Genomic DNA, 20,739 nt, shown 5'->3' with positions numbered 1-20,739 from the left:
TGTGTCTACATGCATGTGTATGAGCCTCTTTGTGTGTCTGACTTTAGTACAGTACCTTTCTTTTCTTTGCCCAGCAGTACCACCTTTGGCTTGTACATCGGGGGCTCCACCAGGGTGGGCCTCATGTCAGAGATACGGATGTCGTTGGGGGAGCCGCCCATCGAGTCCTGTGAAAAGACAGACAGGTTCACATCAGGTAGCTACAGTACGGTACAGTAAGGGCAGCTATGAACAGCCAAGAGCAACATGACCAACAAATTGCAGCTGCTAACAATAGATGAAATCGGATAGTTATAGTTTTAGGGATATGTTTTTTTTGTTTGTTTTTTTCTGAATGGGGGTCTCCAGTATTGGTCACTGCTTTTCTTGCCAACATAAGCTAAAGCTACTTGAGTGGAAAGCTGTCAACAATTTATGAGTCATCATGGGGTCACCGGAGACATAATTAAACTGAACAAACACACTAGGGAGTAGTTAGCAGTAACCGTGTATTTAGAAGCTGAATATGTTATACTGAATAAGGTATAAGCTTCACATCATCACATCAACTTTTTCAAAAACATTGTAAATCAATTCATAACTTTTTCAGAATTTTTAACTAACAGACAAACCAGTGGAGTGCGAATAGCAGAGTTTAAATAATTATGTTTAGATATATTGTACATTTAAAATATGACAACGGTAAAAATTACAAGAAAGGAAACGCAGAACATTCACTCAATAAACATGAATTTGATTGTACAAGGTAAATGAAGTTGTATAGCTGCTTCACAACAAGCTTAATTTGTGAGGCCACAATGAACACACACTGACAGACACAAAAAACACACTGAATGTGTGTTCTTGCTGTGTGTGTGTGTGTGTGTGTGTGTGTGTATGTGTGTGTGTGTGTGTGCATGTGTGCATGTGCACATGTACGTGCAGTATACTATGTGACAAACCTCTGAGCTCTCTGTCAGATCCTCTTTGTCTTTCCTCTTGGGAATGTCAATGCCAGAGTTATGCATTGATCCCTGATCCATTAGCTGAGACTGAGAGAAGTCCTGCATCTCTCGGTCTGTCACCTGGCAAATGCACACACAGTTCATGTATTTCAACTGAGCAGACACAAGAAATAAAGAGCACATCAAATAATTCGTGCTCCCTGTCTTTTACCTACTGTGTATATCACAGACCTCACAGCTATAGCTTTTGTTGAATTTGGTGACAACTCACTACCGCTGAACATTTGCAAGAAGGGCGGGTTAAACATATTTGAATACAAATACAAATAAATTTAAAGAGACTAAGATGTTGTCTCAAAACTTTTAGCAACTTGAGGAGCAGACAAAAGTTTCTCTACTTAGAAAAACTTAGTGCATGCTTACGGATGTGTATATTTTTCTGTGAATGTGTTTGTGTTTCCCACCTCTTTAGGTGGTAGGGGCCATGGTGGTTCATACGGTTCTTTGCTGAGGTGTGTGTGTTCCATGTTGGTTCCTGCCGAGGTGGCAGTGCCTGTGCTCAGCTGGTGCTGGTGCTGGTGCTGATGCCCGTGTCCGGCGTGTACGCTTTTGCCCACAAGGCTTTGCACTGACTTGACCATGTTCTTCAGGTCCTCAGGGTACGGTGTTGGGTAGCGCTTTAGGTTTATCTCCACCTAAAAAGAGGACAATGGGTTTAGTGTACGCATGAAAATAAAGGACAAAAAGAAGCACACTGAGTAAATGGCAATACTATAAAGAGAAGGTGTTTCTGTCTCAGTGAAACTTCAAAACAAATCAAATAACCAAATAAACCATTATAAATGATGTTAATATGTTTCTTTCACCCATGCCTCTTTGATTGTTTAGTTGTTTTTGTTATCTCTTTTGCTAGTTTCTTCATACATATACTTTTTTTCCTCTGCCAGTTCGAACATTGTCATTGTTATTGTTGTACTGACTGTTTTATTGTTTCAAACACACAATGCCATGCTCCTTTGGACTCATCTATAGAGAGAGATCTCAGAGAGCCACATTCAACACAGTTGTTCACTATTTGCATTAACAGTTTAACCTGCAAAGTTTGATGTTATTCTAAGAGATGAAGGTGCTCCAACAGCCAGTCAGTTATTCCTCCTGCTCAGTGACTTTAGAGAGAGAGAGAGAGAGAGAGAGAGAGAGACAGAGAGACAGAAAGAGAGAGAGCAAGAGCTGACCTTGACCTTCCCAGAGTTGTCCTCCTCTTCTTTCTTGTCCTCAAAGTCAAAGGCCACAGTCATCCTCTGCTGTCTCTGCTCCTCCCACAGAGTAGGATTAAAACTGTCGCTGTCTGACTGGTAATCTGTATACACACACACACACCGCCCGCACGCACGCACAGCAGAGCGCACGCACGCACGCAACGGCACGGGCACGCACGCACGCAGCCACACACACACACACACACACACACACACACACACACACACACAAACACAAACAGCACCACATCAAAGATTGAATTAAAATAGCTACTATACAGTAGATCTGTAGATTGAAAGACACACACTTATCCACAAATATTACTGCATGTTATTCACATGTTCATTTACAAACAAGTGCACACATTCATACACAGAGAAACACTATTACGTCAGAGCACATAAGATCCTATAATGTAACAAATGGTAATCCTGTAATATTGTTATGTTGTCACACACACACACAAACGCACGCACACACACACAGTTAGTACCCTCATCATGTCGTGGTTGCTGAGGAAACATGTAGTTCGTCAAAACTTTCTGTTTGGTTTCTGGGTGGGCTTCTGTCTGCAGAGGGATCAGAGCCTTGGACTGCAAACACAGACACACACACACACACATTTATATTTATTAGTATTCTAATGGAGACTTTCACTGATCACCTTCATTTCCTAATTCCTAATCTAGAACTAGTCTAATAGCTCTTAAAACAAAGATTTGTGCTCACTGATTGTTTATTTAAATCTCTCACGCTGAGGAAATTTCAGTTTATTCAGGACGTGACTTGAAACAACTCTCGTCTAGTATTAATGTAAATCACTTGGAGAGAATTTGCAAATCAATTTTGCCAACAAGGAAAATGAATTGCAAAGAGAGAGACACTGTCTTGATTTGGATAACAAATTGAATTTTTCTATTTGAACAGTGTGACACAGTCTTTAAAAATAAACTGTCAAATGCCTCTTTAATTTGCATGTTCAGCTTGTAAAAAAAAATTGAGTCATGTCCATTAAAATGGTAATGTGATGTAAATATAAATGTTATTGCACACAGAAAGTTGCATTTAAAATGTATTAACCAAGAGACTTTTCAGTTTCTATTTTGGCATATAAATTAAAGAAAGCTACACACAAACCACCAAACTCTGAAAATATGTCAACTTCAGTGGAATCTGACTCTTCAAACTGTCAGAGTTGCCAGTTGTGATGTGAGAAATGGCAAATGCAAATGAGAAGACTGAATCAGGGTTTGAATTCTGAGGTAGAATAAGCATATATAAGCGCCAATTTTAAATGTTAATGTAAGACTCCACTTCCATTTTACAAATTACATTTGAATTTTAAATTTGCTTTCTTCTGTTGCAGGTCAATAAGGATCCAGTGGTGTTGTGACTTTGATTACATTTAATAACCATGATTAAGCTTTAACTTTAAATGTTATGTGGAATATTTTCATATCTTCACTCATAGTGTAGTCAACAATAAAGTCATCATGTATGTGTATGTGTATAAGTTTACATACTTAATTTACACCACTGCATCACACAATAGCATCAAATTATTTTAGCCTGGGGCTCCATAACAAAATGGATTGTTACAGAGAAGATTTATATGCAGTGATTGCTCCAATATAAGCACATAAACAAGTCATTGTTGGGTCTCAAAATCTAAATGTGGTCTCTTTGAACAAATAAAGACCATGAAAATGGTGAGAAAATGAAATGACCATAACCTGTATGATAATGACATGGTAAATTTAGTAAATAAAGTGGCTGTGCTCAGCATATTTTCGCTGGTACAGCAGCGCAGTAACAAACTTATTGCACTGAATTCAGAAATATTGTTTTCTCACATATTAAGCTGCTGCAAGGGAAACAATAGTTCCTGCAGATGTTTCACAATAAAAGCAGAGAATTAATGGATTAAGACACTTGAATTACTACAATTTACATTGTATTGGTCCATTAGACCTTCATTGATAACCCTAACCCTAACCCATGATTAGAACTTTACACAAGAGGCACACATGCCCGTTCATTAGAAATCACACAATGTTATCATTCATTCAGCATCACAACAATATCCATATCCATCCAGAACCTGCAAGTTCAACAATAGAATACACAATAGATAAATAAGGGAACTATGCCAGTTATTATCAGGTATTAAACATTACAACAGCATTCATGATATATATATATACATATATATATATGTATATATATATATATAAGAAAATATGTAATCTATGTAAATTGTTTTCAAATATTTTCATATTGTCTAAATAAATATTTTCCTTTTGACAGTGAATGTGATGTTATGTGTCTCCATTCAGGGTGTCTGAAACACCAGTTTGATTTCTGTGGTGCTCTGACTGGATAACTGGGACAACCTCTGTGTAAATGCTGTGAATTAATAAATATTACAGCAGGAAGCCTCACTTGAATTACTGCAAGGGTTTTAATATAAAATGGACGCAGGATGTGTTGAGTTTGCTTTAACAGCAAGTACAAGCGTCAGTAAACACAGCCATAAAATAGGCCTGTTAATCTGATTAATATGTTGATAGCTTTGTGTGTTTGTGCTGCATACTCGTGAGCACGTACAGACCTTGGGAGACAGTGTGGGAGGAGAGAGAAAGATACCTGATTGTCAGAAAGCCACAGAGCTGCCAGGTCCTTCAGCTTAGTAAAGGTAAACGGTAGATTCTTTAACCTGAGAGAGAGTCAGAGAGACAGAGGGAGGGGTGAGAAAGAAAAAGAGAGATGTTTCTTCTGCCCACGCACTGTACAGCCTGCAGAGCAGGTAACCATGGCAACACACTCACCCATTCCCATGGTAACTGCAGGCCGTGAGAGCAGCTACAGTCCCAATAAGACCATTGAGAAAATGTAGCCTGCATATGTGTGTGTGTGTGTGTGTGTGTGTGTGCGTGCTTTTATACCTGTTGTCACTCAGGTTAAGCACTCGTAGTTTGGTCATCTGTCCGATCTCATCAGGAAGAAACTCCAGTTTGTTGGACCGCAGCGACATTACCGTCACGTTCTTACAGTTGCCGATCTGAAACACACACATAATCCATCAGATCTCATTACAATTAAGTCTAATGCTGCAGTAAATCTGCTGCAAGATGGACACCTTTAAACAAGCTACATTACAGAACCATGAATGAATAATATTAGGGTTGCAACTAAAAATTTTGAGTAGAATTGTGTAGTCTGTAAAATGTCAGAAGAATGGTGATTACAATTACCAAGAGTTGAAGGTGACACCTTTAATTGCTTATTTTGTCTTATCAACGGTAGGAAACACAAAGAGAGACTCTAAGACTCTATTAACTGTCATGAAAAGCAGAAGGAGAAAAACAGCAATTTTTCTGTGAATTTGTCATTTTTTTATCTAAATTGTTGCCTATGAATTTTCTCTAGATCAGCTAAGTGGTTGAGTTGAGTTAGATCTAATCTTTATTGTCCCCCAACAGGAAATTCTTTTTAAACCAAGGAAGAGACAATTGAAGACACTAAAACTGCTGGTACTATGTAAGCAATTCAGACAAAGACATACGGTTTATGATAAAAGCATGAAGGATACAGATAAGAAAAATCATTAATCAACTAACGTTTCAGTTCTGAATAATATTAATGCCAGCGTAGGCATGTGTTTTGTTTTGATCTCTTTACCTCCCGGGGCAGCTCTGTGAGGAAGTTCTCATCGGCAGCGAAGGTCCTCAGGCTGTGCAGGTAGCCGATAGTGGGAGGCAACGACTCCAACTCATTACAACTACAGTCCAGCTCCTCCAACAGAGACAGACTGGGTGAAAGGAACAGAGGCAGAAAGGAAGAGAGAGACAGAAAGGAAATCATTCTTCAGGCTGAAAAATCTATGCTGCAACATTAAACTACTTAGATGTGGGTTTTAAAGAATAAGGACAGCGCCACTCTTAATTTTTCCTATTGTCAACAAATCCTGTGAAAAGACTGAAACCAAGAATGAGTTGATCCAACATCAGGTACTGTCTGTGTAGCCAAAGCCTGATTTATCTTATACCCCTGTGCCATAGAGCTCCATTCTTGTCCAAAAACTATTGCAAAACACATCAATGAGCCACTCTGTTACACTGGGTGGCATGTTACTTCATTAACATGAACACAGGCTCTGTAGTTTATTTTTAGTCCATCCCACATACGCCATCATGCTGCAGTAAAATGCTCATCAGTGCAAAAAACGTGTATTAATCTGGTGCTGAAAACAGTCCCCAACATATGCACTACTTACTCCAGTTTTATTAGTGTTTGCTAAAGCTTTAAAAAATGACTGAGCCTTTTTTTTAATGAAATTTTATTTTGAACCTTCTTCTAAAGATTTACACCTTCAGTAGGAATGATTGAGCTTGACAAGGCAAGGCTGTCAGAAAGTGATGAGAGACAGAGTAACACACTGTTGGTTTTGGTCTTTTTATGGAGTTTTTGACAAAAATAAAAATATATAATGACGCCAGCCTTATCCTTTAACATGTTACGATGATAAGGAAAAACCTGTCTTTATACAGTAGCGACAACTTAGAAGTAGAGTGTTGAGAGGAGGAAAAGATCATCACATTGATGAATCAGTCAGTAAATCAATTAAGAGACAACCAATCAATCAAACTTAGTCTGGTGTTACCTACATAAATTTGATATAATTTGATGAACACCCATCTGTATTTTTGAACCTCATCCACCTTTGATGTCTTAAATTCTTTAACCTGGATCTCAACTTCTCCACTTCACCAAGATTCACAGTAACATCCACAGCAGGCCCTCTAGAGAACACCCTGACCCCCCCACCCCCCAACTGCTATCATTGGCCTAGCAGCACGCTAACAGCGGGCTAATGCTAATGAGACAACAATTCTACATTAATGTACTGTCACTGTTAACATTGCATTAGCCTGCTATTATTATTCCCAATGGACCGGACCATCTGGGCCACCATAAGGTCTGACAGGATAGAGAGAGAGAGAGAGAGAGAGAGAGGAGAGGAGAGCAGAGGAGAAGCGTTTCTTATCCTTTACGTAGATGTAAGTCACGGTTACATTTCCCTTGGTTTATTATTTTTTTCTCAGCATTGTTTGTATTCCGACTTAAAGCTGAAAATGTCACCTAAATCTCGCACAAAAATATACAGTAAGAGTTGAATGTGTCAAATATGACTTTTGGACATCACGCCTAAGATAATTTAGCTGCCATCTTCCAACCAGCTCCATAATCCTACACTCAATGGCAGGTGTTGCAAAGAAAAAAAGTTGCCAGATGGTTATTTACTGGGTCAATTTAAGACAACCAGGTTTCAAGATTCCGATCTCCTTTGTATGGAGCATGCATGCTTTTGTGTAGGTTTTTACCAGGTGCTACAGTTGCTCAGCAAGAATTTTAGTTAAAGATTAGTGTGTAGGATTTAGTTGCATCTAGCAGTGAGGTTGCAGTTTGCAACCAACTGATAACCCCTCCCCTCCCTTTCCAAGTATGTAGGAGAACCTAAGGTGAGCTTCAGGTAACGTAAATATGCGAAAGACCCTCTGTAGTGCCATTGTTTGGTTTGTCTGTTCTGGGCTACTGTAGAAACATGGCAGTGCAACATGGCGGGCTCTGTGGAGGAGGACCCCGTCCCTATATAGCTGTGAAAGTCCCATTCTAAGCTAACAAGAACACAACAATTCTTAGTTTCAGGCGATTATATAATAATGAAAACATAAAAATGAATATTATATTCCATTTCTGTAAATAGATCCCACTAAATCCTACACACTGTTCCTTTAGGTCCCCTCTGGTTGAGAGCTAGCCCTGTTGAGGACTGTCTCATCCATTGCGTGGGAGACAGTCCCTGAAGCTCCCAGAGAAAAGTGCTGGGAAGTGGCTGTGTGCTGCTCTTTAAAGGAGGTGGGGAGGTTAACCAGATGTATATTTACAAAACCACACAGTTAGTCCTCATCCTTAATGTCATTTCTATTTCTAAATCTAAAAATAGTGTTTGAAAACAGTTGTCTAAAGTAAGCTTAAATCTCATCTTTGTGACAATTGTTGACGTTTGTTTTCAAGTCCATTATCGGCTCATTGTTGCCGCTACAATTTGTTGTTCTCACCAACCATCAAGTGCCACGGGGCAGTACTGAGCCTACTGCTGCTTGGTGCACCCCAACGAGGCAAAGAAGATGCAGCACATGCAAGTGTTTTCAAACAATACTTTTTTACTTTTACAAGAGAAAAGACTTCAACAGTTAGGACCAACTGGTTGGTCTCTCAAATGTATGTCTTGTTAACTGCTGCACCTCTGTTTAAGAGAAGCATACAGTCGCTCCTCTGTGCTTCTCTCTGGGAGCTCTCTGACGCAGTACCAAACAGGGCCAGCTGAGAGTATCAGCTAAATGAGCAAAAATGAAGTTTTACATCAGAGTAAAGCAGATACAGCGGGCATGGGCGAGCAGTTGCAGCTTAAAACAGCTTAAAGTTCAACAATCATAACTGACACATTAACGGAAACATACTGTATAAAGGCAGTGGGAGAACCTTTCCATATTTCAGTATATACAGCTACCTGGTCTGCATGTACAGTATATGGCAACCCAATTCATGGCTGTTATAAAGTCATGGCCTTAAAAGATTAAGGACTGGAAGTAAAACATGAGACTTTACTTCATGTTTCTCTGAAAGTCACTGAAATTGAAAACTAAATGTATGACAACAGAGAAACGTATAGTTACTTATCTACTGTTACCAGCTCTGTGTAAATGTACATTATCATATAGTATATTTTTGTAATGATGCATCTAGATGGAAATACACTGTAGTATTGGTTGAGGCACAGGCATAAATTTTGCATTTACACATAGACTTCACATAGATACAGCTTTCAGCACTGTGTATAAATAACTTATTTAGGAATATAGAATTGTCCAATGTAGACACAGAAGGGAAATAAAGGGTTCACATTCATTCATTATAAGTAAACACTTAAAAAACTAATGAGGTAAGAAAAGGATCTCGTATGGTATTATCAGAGGGGAAGTAATGGATCTACAATACTACTTATTGAGGCTAAAACCTGGGACTTGTTCAGGAAGACAAAATGTTTTTGCAGCGTTCAGATACAAATGCATTGCAAAGAGTATTTACATTGATGTCAAATAGAATGTTAAACAACATTGGACAGTCTTTTAAAAATGTAATCCATCACAGATTGTCTGATTTGAACTGCAATTTGCAAAATATTCCAAATTACTACTAAAGTCTTAGTAGCAGCAAGAAGGAACTAAATCTATTTATTCTGATCCAAACTGATCTAACTTAATGTTTCTGTTACTACAGGCTCCGTCTGAGTTGTCTTTACTCCAAAATCTATCAACCCTGGAGTCAAACAAACAAAAAGTTGTTTTTATTTACAAGCTGCAATATGAGCATAATTTTATATTTATAAGTAATCTGTATATAGAGATGAAGAAAGACTCATTAACAATACTTTTGAAATCTGCTTCTGCTTCATTCAACTAATCTGATTACTGTGACTGAATCTGGACTGTGATGGATTATAATAAGAATTCTCGTAATCAAATTACTGTAATCTTTTTACATGCAATCATTTCTGTCTAAACCCTGTAGGTTTTAGCAGGGCTGGGTTCTGTAAATTTAATCTTAAAGATGTAGATTTTAATTAAACATTAAGTCCAAATATCGAAAAAGTTTGGGAGGCAAACATGAAGAAAACATATCATTGTCATTTCATGCCTTAAAACTAAAATAAAGTTTATGTTTGCATGTAATTTGTATGAATACAAGATGTTTCCCACATTGATAGCATGTGGTAGCAAGCTTGGATGTTTGTATCTGCAACGCAGTTGAACATCTATCCGTCTCTGAACGCACCCCTGGATCCAGGAGGCTAATGTTACTCACCCTTGCTTGGGCTTCGCACTAACGCCACAGCAACGCAGCAAACACAACACACAGAACCCCCCCAATCATCAGCCAGCATAACAACACAGCAACTAACAGTAATAAACAAGGAAAACAACAACCCTCCAAAGATAAACAGTCACCTGCTGACATCATCTAAACTGACAGAAGATAATTCTGAAGGTGTTTTCACAAGAAAACCAAATTCTACAAGGCTTTATTGCTTTTTGTGCAAGAGTGTATGTGTGTGTGTGTGTGTGTGTGTGTGTGTGTGTGTGTGTTGTTGTGTGTGTGTGTGTGTGTGTGTGTGTGTGTGTGTATGTGTGTGAGTGTGTGTGTGTGTGTGGGTTTCTTACCTCCCGATGGTGTTAGGCAGTGAGGTCAGCTGGTTGTCATCTACCTTCAGTGTTGTCAGCTTCTTCAACATTCCTATACCAAATGCAAACACACACACACACATTCACATTGACACACAAACATGCAAAGTTATTTCCTCTTCAAAGAAATATACACTGTGGGCTGAAATGCCATTTTTAAAGGATAGTATCGAATAGAGCTAGCGATATTCTATATTTTTCTTACTGCGAAAACATCCCTTTCCTGAGGACCAAAACCAACAATGAATTGATCCTTTCGACAGGTACCGCCTGCGTAGCCTAAGCCTGATATAGCTTATTCCTCTTTACCATAGAGTTGCAATGTTGCCAAAAAACTATAAAAACCCCATGAATGAGCCACACAGTTGCACTGGCTGACGTGTCGCTTCATTACCATGAACACTATAGTTTATTTTGAGTCAATCCCACATACACCATCCTGCTGCCATAAATAGTCCCCAGCAAACCAAATGCACATTACTCAGAGCCTGAAAATAGTCCCAAACAAATTCAAAATGTATTCCTGTTTGAGTATCATTTGCTGAAAACTAATCTGCCCAGATGTTTTAGTAAATTACTTTGCACTTTTTGAAAAGGAAACTAATTATATGTGACCTGTTTATAAAGATTTACATCTTCATGAATCAATGGTCTTGGAGCTATGTGCCACAGACAGCGTGTAGAAGTCAGAAATTGTTGAGAGACAGATTGATGCATGGATGTTTTTTTTTTATTATTATTTTAACGGGATTTGTTGTAAGAAAAATATAGAATAACACCAGCCATATCCTTTAATATGCCTTTCAGTTATCTGTGCTATGTTGATCTATTACAGCTACAACCACTATCACCTGGGATGTGCCCCGTACAACTGCTGCTGTCCACTGCACAGACCCCATTAGAAATTAAATAGGTGGAGATTTAGATGCTCCGCTAAAGCTTCAACAACTTGGGAAACGTGAGTGACTTTGTGACATGTGTACATGTGTGTGTGCGTGTGTGTACCTATAGAGTCAGGGAGGTGCTGCAGCATATTGGAGGATAGTAGCAGGTCTTCTAAGGCCTCACAACCTGAAATGTCCGTGTCCAACGTTTCAATACGATTCTTAGCTAAGTCCAAGTACCGCAACTGACGAAGCTTCCCTATCGACTGAAGAGACAAAGGCGAGGAGAGAAAGAGACAAGTGAATGATAGAAAAAAAGGCAGAGGAGCAAAGAATGTAAAAGAAAGTGACATTTCCAGTGCTTCTTTTTTTCCAATATGAGAGCTGCATGCTTACCCCTGGTATAGACTGTAGAGAGTTGTTATCCAGCCACAGCTCCTTTAAGTTGTGGATTTGTTCCAACACCTCTGGCTAACATGTTAAACAGAGGAAAACACAGCAACTTACAGTGACCATACGCTAGATTAAAATATATACAATTAGGTACCTGAAAACATACCTTTCATTTAACATGAAATCAGACAGTACAAATGTTGCGAACATGCTTGGATCCAAAAATTTGCTTTAGTGGATCCAGAGACTTCCCACTTTGATTAAACTGTTGGCAGAGTGGGTGAGACTGGCAATCACTCCCTCCAAGCTTTCTCTCTCTTGGCAGGAAGTAAACCATACAGCCAACTCACTCCTGTCACAGTCAACTTCCTGTCTGACCCTGATGTCATATCCTGTCATCCTCTGTCCAGCCCTCTCTTCCTCCACCATGTTGCTGTGTCCCACTTCAGGGTCCAGCTGAACCTGTGCCTCATCCCTAAATGAGACGGTCTACAGATGATTCACCATATGCTGTACTGGGTCTTCAAATGTGAACTTTAAAAGGAGGTGGCCCCAGAAATGGGACACAGCATCTGTGTTTCTGACTCCTCTCTGCCTTTGGACTCCTTCTTTTCTCCCTCCTCCTTTTTCTGTTCATTTCTTTACACAGAGAAATGTGTTAACTGGTAAATGCACACATGATTACTAAGACATTACTGTCTGAGCTTTCTGTGATCATAAAGGATTATCTTAATGTTAATGTATTCTGTATTTCCTAATGCACATTGACTGTGGTAACATGCAAAATATGACAACAATCATTCTCACCAAGTCAGAGAATTCATTGCTACCCAGATCCAACCTCTCCAACTGTGTCAGTCTGTGGATGGACCTGAGAGGAGAGGATGCAGTATATCGATTACTACAGCTGTTACATATGTGTATTTTACACCAAAACACAGGGCCAATATACACTTAACCATTTTAATACTTATATTACATATATTTAATATTTCTTACGTTAGAATGTACTTTTTCTCTTATTCTGAATATTTTTTATTGCACACTAGTCCTCTAGCAAAGTATGCCACTCTGCATCTCACTGTACATACTGTTCTGCATACCACAAATAAAACCTTTGAATCTTTGCAATAATTTGAAATTACACATGATCTGTTATACACTGTGGTGTATTTAGACTTTTTGAATGCACAGTAGCATCTACAATGTAGGTTTATGCCATGGATAATTTAATATATATATATATAAACGTAGTACACGCAAATTAGTCAAATTGCTCCTTCAAGAATTTCCCAACTTGGGATCAATAAAGTAAATCTATCTATCTATCTCTCTATATATCTTGTTTGGCTGGTGGATCATCCCAAATGATCTCCTTGCATGAAGTGAGTGTTTAAGTGTGCTCAAAGAGAGACATAATATTAGCAAATGTGGTACAGTGTAATGGGTAGTGATGTTTACTTCAACTCCATCACTCCTTTTTCAGATCTTCTATAATTTCATTTACATTTTGAACCAGCTCCTCATGTTAGCTAATTACAATGAAAGCTTTAAGAAAAACCTTAATTAGCTTTTTGGATGTGTGTGCAATTCAACTGGTAGCACTTTACCATACCATACCACTTTTACCATACCAAACCAATTCACAGGTAAAGTGCCAGAGGGATTGTGCACTGGTGGTCATACATAGTAAATGAGTATTGGTATTTGCACTTTTATCAGTGTCAACTTTGAAGTTTATCTTTAGTATCATTATAGCAATGTCTTCCTCTGTGGCCATGCCAGGCATGTATGAAAACAGGCTATAGGCTACAAGTTCAGCTACATTACAGTGACCAGGAAACATTTAAAACATGTTCCTGTTCTAACAGGCTTCATCAGTATTCAAGAACACCTGCCAGTGATAAATATAGTTTTAATCTGGACGCCTGGGAAGGCAAGGATACACTCTGTAATATCATGAAGCATCTGTGTGTGAGGATATGCGTGTGTGTTGCAACCCTTTATTTCTGACACATTTGTATGCACAAACACCCACAGACACATATGGCGCTTTGTCTTACTTTGGCATGGTTTTCAGGTGGTTCTCTCTCAGCTCAAGGATCCGTAGTTTGGAGAGTCTGAAAAACAGAAGGCACAAAAACCAAAGCTTAACTTTCTGTATTAAGTCTCTCTATAAAATGCAACAAATGTTGCAAACTAGGAATGTCAAGGAAGGCCACATAACAGAAAACGAGGAAAAACAGGCCCCATTTAATTCATTAAAACTCCAAAAACAGTGTCACACCTGTTTCCTGTTCGGTGACAATAATGATCTCGTAACTATTGATTTGTAATGTTTGATGAGTAAAAATTACTCCGCAAATTTTTCTCATAAAGGTTCTTTCACAAAAGAGGCACTGAATAAGGCACTGTGGTGCCTGTAATATGTAAAAACAACCTGTCCAACACAATGACACCCATGCTCACATATGCCCTCACAAGGGAAGACGCATTAATGCATCAGTTTACCTGCCAAAGTTAGCCGGCAGATACTCAAGGAAGGCATCGTTTAAGAAGAGCTGGGTCAGATTCAGGAGCTGCGTAAAACCATCTGGGAGTCTGGAAGAGAGGGAGAGAGAGAGAGAGAAAGAGAGAAAGACAGAAAGAAAAAAGAAAGAAAGAAAGAAAGAAAGAAAGAAAAAATATATACAAAAGAGGAATAAGAAAGCGAAAAAGGAAAAAGAAAGTGTGTGTCCTTGAAGGGCCTCAGTGGAATAGAAACATGGACAATGTTCCCATAACAACCTCTCCAGAAACAGCTAGCTGCTGTTAGCCTGCAGATGACTCATCTCTTACACACACACACACACCCACACACACACACACACACACACACACACACACACACACAAAGTAAAAGAGGCATTTCTGTCTGCAGTACACTGTGTGGTTGAGTCTAGTAGCGCTTCATGGACATTACACCGTCAATAGGAAAACAACAATTACTAACATTACACCTGATGCTCCAGTAGCTACACAGCAGAAAAGTAAACACTGGCACTTCACTGTAGTACTGCCTTTATATCTTGTGTTGCAGATCAAGCCAAAAGGATATGAACACAGGGATATATATATATATATATATACATACATATGTTTGTATGTTAGTGTAGAGTCTGTGGATGCAGCCAACTCTTATAAAATATTTAGCTCCTCTGTGAAGCTATGAACACATCAGCAACACACACACAAATGCATCAAAGAGTCTATTAGATCATGAACTGAGTCCAGCTTCATTCAAGCTGGTTGATAACACCACTGCCATCATCCAAACTTGGAACTGTTTGGAACACAGTTTTTTTTTACTTTCAATAGAAAATGCTTGTGAAAACAATAATTTTTTAATATATTACATACATTTTTCTTTTTTCTTTTTTTTTTTTGGTTAGCTCTATTCAGTCCTGCAAATATTGTTTGCTACTATCAACCTTCACTAGAGCTTCAACTCTGCAGTGATATTAATGAGTTGTGTTACTACATGGTGTGTGTTAGTGTCTTACTTGGTGATAGGGTTGACACTGGCCTCCACCACAGACAGACCTTTACAGCATTTTATATTGTCTGGAAACTCCTGGATACCTGTTAGAGGGACATAGAGAGAGGGAAAAAGAAATGTGGTGATACAATATGATGAACTGATTAGTCGATTGATATAAAAATAATGTGAAAAGTCATTTCACAAAATAATGTGAAAAGTCATCATTGGTTAAACTCTCTGGTTGTGAGATTATTGTGATTGTGAGGTTTTATTCTGGGCTTCCTCAGCTATTCTAGATCTGCAAGAAAACTCATAAATGCTGCCCTCGTTTCCACTCAGCTCCATACATTATATCTGATTGTAATTCAAATTTTATGCTAATGTACATGGAGATTATCATCTTCCCTAATATGTCTATCATTGCAATCAGCAGCTGAGAAGGCTGGTAAGTTTGCAGTGAACTTTTACTTTGCTTAGCTGTTTCAGGTTTGTTCCAGTTGGATTACCATTTTTACTGATGTCCAGCTCTTTGAGGTTAACCAGGCTGGCAATGGTGGTGGGCAGGTTGGACAGGTCGTTATCAGGCATGCTCAGCTTCTTCAAGGCCTGGCAGTTGAAGAGTTGCTATGGGAACACAGAGGGAAAACAAAGGAATATTATAATCTGTTGGCAAATTCACACAGACCTTTAACAGAAAGGTACAAAAGGACAGGGAGCAAGGAAATCCGCTGGAGGCTTGCGCGACTTAATGTTGTGGAAAAGCAGTGCAATTTTAGCCGCCTTTTTCTATGAATAATGCAGAATTAATCTCCTCCATACGATGGCCCAAAGGGATAAAACACATACTAGAGCGAAAGCAACAGCATTCAGAGAAATGTGCCCTAAATTGAAAAATACTGCAAATGCCACAAAACATACAAGAGTGAAAGCAAAGAAAAGTGCTGAGAATTCAGAAAATCTGTAAATATCAAAACACAGCAGAAGCACAGACATTAAGTTCTTAAAGCTTTCCCAGTCAGATTCTTCAGGAAACAGGAATAAACTCAAGGTCCAATTACTAGCTTTTTACAAAGCTTTCAGTTGCTCAGTTTCACAAATCCAAGATCAAGAGGGAAATTGACTATTGATTTGACTATGACTAATTTGTGCATCCACATTCATTTACACCTCCTTATTTAGGATATTGTCATGTGACTTTTTATATGTAGTGTAATTTTTGCCAGCTCAGCCTCGACAGAAATGTATTTAAAAATTTGTTCACAATGTATATGAAAAAATATAATATATGAAAAACTGCTGTACAATTGTCACCAGGCATAGATGAGATCATTTTCATGTATTGTCAGTGAAATGTTTGGCCATTTTTCAGTTATGGGTTTTTGTATGAACTTCAGCAAAGTGCTGTGTCTGCTTTGTCTCACAGCTGATGTCTGCATCCACAACAATCTAATTATCTATTGTAAATAAATCCTAGTACAAAACCTTCCTTGTACTTTAAAGCCCTACTCCTCTATAAGTGCATAGCAGCTCATTGACCCAACCATCATGTAATGGTTCATTGCTTAGTTCACAAAGATCAAAACACTGAACTAATTAACTAACTAACTAGTTAAATCACAAAAACATCAATTTACATTATATCATGACCAACCACATATACACACAAATTTCAAATGAATGTCATTCAACAGGATAGTGTTACTTTTACTTTTCCCTTTAGAGAGAGAAAGACTGAAATATATTAACTAAACTGAGAGCTCCTTAATATGACAATCTTGTCAGCACAGGTGGAACATCACCTGGGGAAGTGGTGTCACAATAAGAATATGAATCACTTTTGGTGCCCTCTGAGCAGATCAGCTAAATTACATCCTCAGTGTTACACAGTAGGTGGCATGGCATCTGCACAGGATGAATGCTGATGATATCCTGCCTGCCAGAAAACATGAAAAAGCCACTGCTTTTCTTTGTCAGAGTTTCCTTATCTCATTTTAAAGTTTATATTAGGTAGAAAGTCACTTACAGCGTATGCTATGATTTCCACAGAACCCATGTGTTATCTGTACTGTAGGTTGTAAGTTGCACTCAGGGCGGTGTAAACATCTCATGCCAAGTGTTACCCAGACTTCATCCACTGAATGTGATTTGTCCACAAAAATCCAATTTTCTAATGTGAAGTTCTCTCATAATTACAACAAGCATATGCTCACTCACGTTAATTCCCATAGGCACTGTAGAGTCCAAGTCGTCTACCTTGCATGTCTTTCAATGAAATGGATTCCAGGCAGACATTTATCAAAAACAAAATCCAAAGAGCACAGGGGGCAAACAGCTGCATAGAGCTAAACAAGGGCAGGGCTGCTCTGTGCCCACAGGTCAGGCCAGACCACTATACTTAAACACACAATCACTTTCAAACACGCACACTTAAGGAGCTCTCCAGCCCACTTACATGAAGGCCAATCACTCTGGCAGCCTCAATAGCTCTTACACAATCTTGGCACACACATACATATACAGTATCAAGGCTGAGCAGATTTTTTTTGTCAGTTGAATGCAAGTTTGGCCTGCCACTTACACCACCCTATTAAGCTGTGTCCATTCATGCAGGCTATATTTAGAAATCCAATTCAACATCTCTGTCATTTAAACCAGGACAGGATATCAATAAAATGAGACAGCCTTCCTATAAACAGCACCTGTAATTCTCCTTGAAATATCGTAAGGGCATTTTGTCTCATCATTGTCCACATGGAGTTTCTCTGACAGGCTTAGAACGTCTAGGATGCAACAATGTGCAATGTGGCCCTGCCGTGGCCGGAATTGACCTTCTCTCTCACTCCATTTTCCAGTTTCTCCAGATTCCTGTCACTCACTGTTGTCATGATATACACCCAGTTGCCAGTTTATCAGGTCCACCTTGCTAAAAGTTCTAACAGTCCTACAAAAAATCCTACCTTAATGAAGGCTATAATATTCATTAGTATAACAGGGGCAGAAATAATAATAGAAAGACCCTGTTTGTATAGCAATACGAGTCAACAGCACCGCAAACTACATCCTCTGAAATGACCAGACAGTTGAATCAACACCTCTCTAGAAATAGTTTCAATAAAAACTGAGCATTATAACTATCATGAAGGTAGGACTCATTGCAGAGCTCCTGTATTAGAGCACATCAGCATTAGTTAGGTGTGCTTCATAAACTGCTAAATGTGTGTATGTAGTATATAAACTTACCAGAGAAACAATACTGATGGTCTTGATCTCTTGACTCTATTTTTCTGTTGTCAATGTCGATAAACCAAGCGATCCAATCAAGGGAATTTTTACTCATGTATCCCTTTAAAATCTGTACACATATAACAGCCTCTATTTTTAGATACCAGGATCAATTAGGAAAAACTTAACAATGGTGAATGTTTGCACCAAATGTGTTTGGTACAAAAGTTTGCACCAAATTCCCTCACAATCCTTAGTTATTGCGTTCACAAGAATGGAACAGATGGGTGGACTCATAAAACCACAGATGAAGATCATGTGGTATGATCAAAAGCTCTTTCACAGAGCTATTAAATTGATCTTTTTATGCATGAGATGTATATCACTTCTTCCTACAACTAGGTGAAGACGAATCACAAGGCCAGGATTTCCTCTAAGATTTTGCATATATCAGGCTCACATGATTAAAATTATATCTCACAGGAAGAACTTAGAGGGTAGAAATAATGTAAAAGGGGTTAGAGGTTAAAATCAGAGGAGAGACAGCAGGAAGCATGCGGTCATGTGTTACCTTGGGTAGTTCCTCAATCTGGTTGGCGTCTAGGTAGAGCTCCTCCAGAGTTCTCTCGAAGCTGAAGATTTCTTTGGGGACCTGCTGCAGGCTGCAGTGGGAGTAGTCCAACACTGAGATCACTTCCTCTTCACCACGGAAACAACGGCACGGCACCAGCCGGCCAATCAGCTTCCGTTTAGTGGTCATTTCCAGACACTGCACTATAGAGGTAAGAAGAGGAGAGATGATAGATTAATTTCAGGGGGTCTGCCACTCATGCATATCAAAAGGCTCATTATATCTCCATCATCTGCTGCCAGTCTTTATTCATTTCATTGTATCTCTGTAGAGACCATTGTTCGTTTGATCACTAAAAGATAACAAAGGGTCTGAAATATAAAACTAGCATCAAATATGTTTCTGCTTCAGAGATTAACTATGAAACTGGCATTAAAATTCATGTGTGGGATTTTCTCTAAAATGTTTTGCAATCATTTTTTGATCACAGCCATGTGAGCTGCATTCATTAATGTTGACAGATTTCACTGCTTCTGATGAGTAGTGCAATAAAGAGATGAACAAAAGAACAAAAAACCTACTGCAAAGAATTCATAATGTGCAGGGAAACTTTGTGAGAGTTAATCTGTCTGAGGGTGTAACTGACAGTGTTTATATGACTCTGCACACATCAGTGCTAAACTGACACTGATCTGCCTTATCAGCTCATCAGTAGAGCTCTATGATTTGGCAAACAGCCCTGTGATTGACTGGCAACCTGTCCATGGTGTATCCTGCCTCTCGCACATTTGGAGCCAGGATTAGCTCTAGAAATCCACAACCCTGCAAATGTTACAGAGTGAACCAATACGTCATTAATCCACAGCTTTCAGTTTCAAAATAATCAAGAAACCAACAATGAACAATTACATTTCCTGTGTGGTGATTTTCTTGGATCAAATGGTAAATGCATAGTTTCTGATTTACCTAATGCCAGTCTCCTTCGCACTGTTACTACATCACTTACAGCAACACCAACGATCAGAGGTGAGGTACATTAAAAAATGAAACCTCAGAGTGCCCTTCAACTCACAGTGCCTTGCATATACTGTACTGTCTTTGTACAAATAACTGTATTGACTATCTGATACTACAGTTCGATCTCGACATCCAACACCTCTTTCTGTTGGCTGTTTAGGATTAAAAAACTATGAACAATTATTGCTCAAACCCAGCAAAGGATTTTTTAACTTTTTTAAAGGTAACCGTTAACTCACTGGTGAATCTATCTTAAGTACAGGTTTACCTGTAAACTTTAAAAAGTAAAGGACTCCTCACACAGAGCCTCTTTGTTCTTCTTCGGTAAATGGCTGTGGTTACTGGCACCAGAACACTGAAGAAATTAGAGCAACTGTTGCAGGACACATGGGCCTGTGAGTGGTTTTTAAAAATAGACCTAAAGAAATGTGAACCTATCCTTTAAGGCAGGGATGATGTAGGACCAACATTAGTTAGAGAGCTTCAAATGTCTGTGCTTTTTGCTGCCAGGCAGGTGTAAAAACCCAGGGCAGATGGGTAATACAGCCGTTCCCCGCCAACCAGCAGTTACCCAGCTCACAGCAGGCTGAGGCTCAACTCTCACGCATGCACACTCTCTCTC

At 38.9% G+C, this 20,739-nt stretch overlaps 1 protein-coding gene across 1 annotated transcript in view; it reads right to left on the bottom strand.

Annotated features, from left to right (window-relative positions):
* Nucleotides 1-20,739, bottom strand: part of lrrc7 (leucine rich repeat containing 7) — a 70,648-nt gene that overhangs the window by 20,082 nt on the left and 29,827 nt on the right. Inside the window, exons 2-19 of the mRNA XM_022744788.1 lie at nt 19,101-19,303; nt 15,814-15,931; nt 15,330-15,408; nt 14,299-14,388; nt 13,851-13,907; nt 12,595-12,658; nt 11,791-11,865; nt 11,516-11,660; nt 10,490-10,562; nt 10,134-10,151; nt 5,886-6,015; nt 5,150-5,265; nt 4,851-4,920; nt 2,698-2,797; nt 2,180-2,304; nt 1,409-1,639; nt 942-1,064; nt 56-167 (exon numbers count right to left, since the gene is read on the bottom strand). Of these exons, the coding sequence (XP_022600509.1) occupies nt 56-167; nt 942-1,064; nt 1,409-1,639; nt 2,180-2,304; nt 2,698-2,797; nt 4,851-4,920; nt 5,150-5,265; nt 5,886-6,015; nt 10,134-10,151; nt 10,490-10,562; nt 11,516-11,660; nt 11,791-11,865; nt 12,595-12,658; nt 13,851-13,907; nt 14,299-14,388; nt 15,330-15,408; nt 15,814-15,931; nt 19,101-19,303 (1,929 nt within the window). The remainder of the gene's footprint in view (nt 1-55; nt 168-941; nt 1,065-1,408; nt 1,640-2,179; nt 2,305-2,697; nt 2,798-4,850; nt 4,921-5,149; nt 5,266-5,885; nt 6,016-10,133; nt 10,152-10,489; nt 10,563-11,515; nt 11,661-11,790; nt 11,866-12,594; nt 12,659-13,850; nt 13,908-14,298; nt 14,389-15,329; nt 15,409-15,813; nt 15,932-19,100; nt 19,304-20,739) is intronic.

The sequence above is a fragment of the Seriola dumerili genome, unplaced genomic scaffold (assembly GCF_002260705.1).
Source record: "Seriola dumerili isolate Sdu_G_001 unplaced genomic scaffold, Sdu_1.0 BDQW01000002.1, whole genome shotgun sequence".
Lineage (NCBI taxonomy): Eukaryota > Metazoa > Chordata > Actinopteri > Carangiformes > Carangidae > Seriola > Seriola dumerili.
This window is presented reverse-complemented; position numbering and strand designations above follow the sequence as displayed.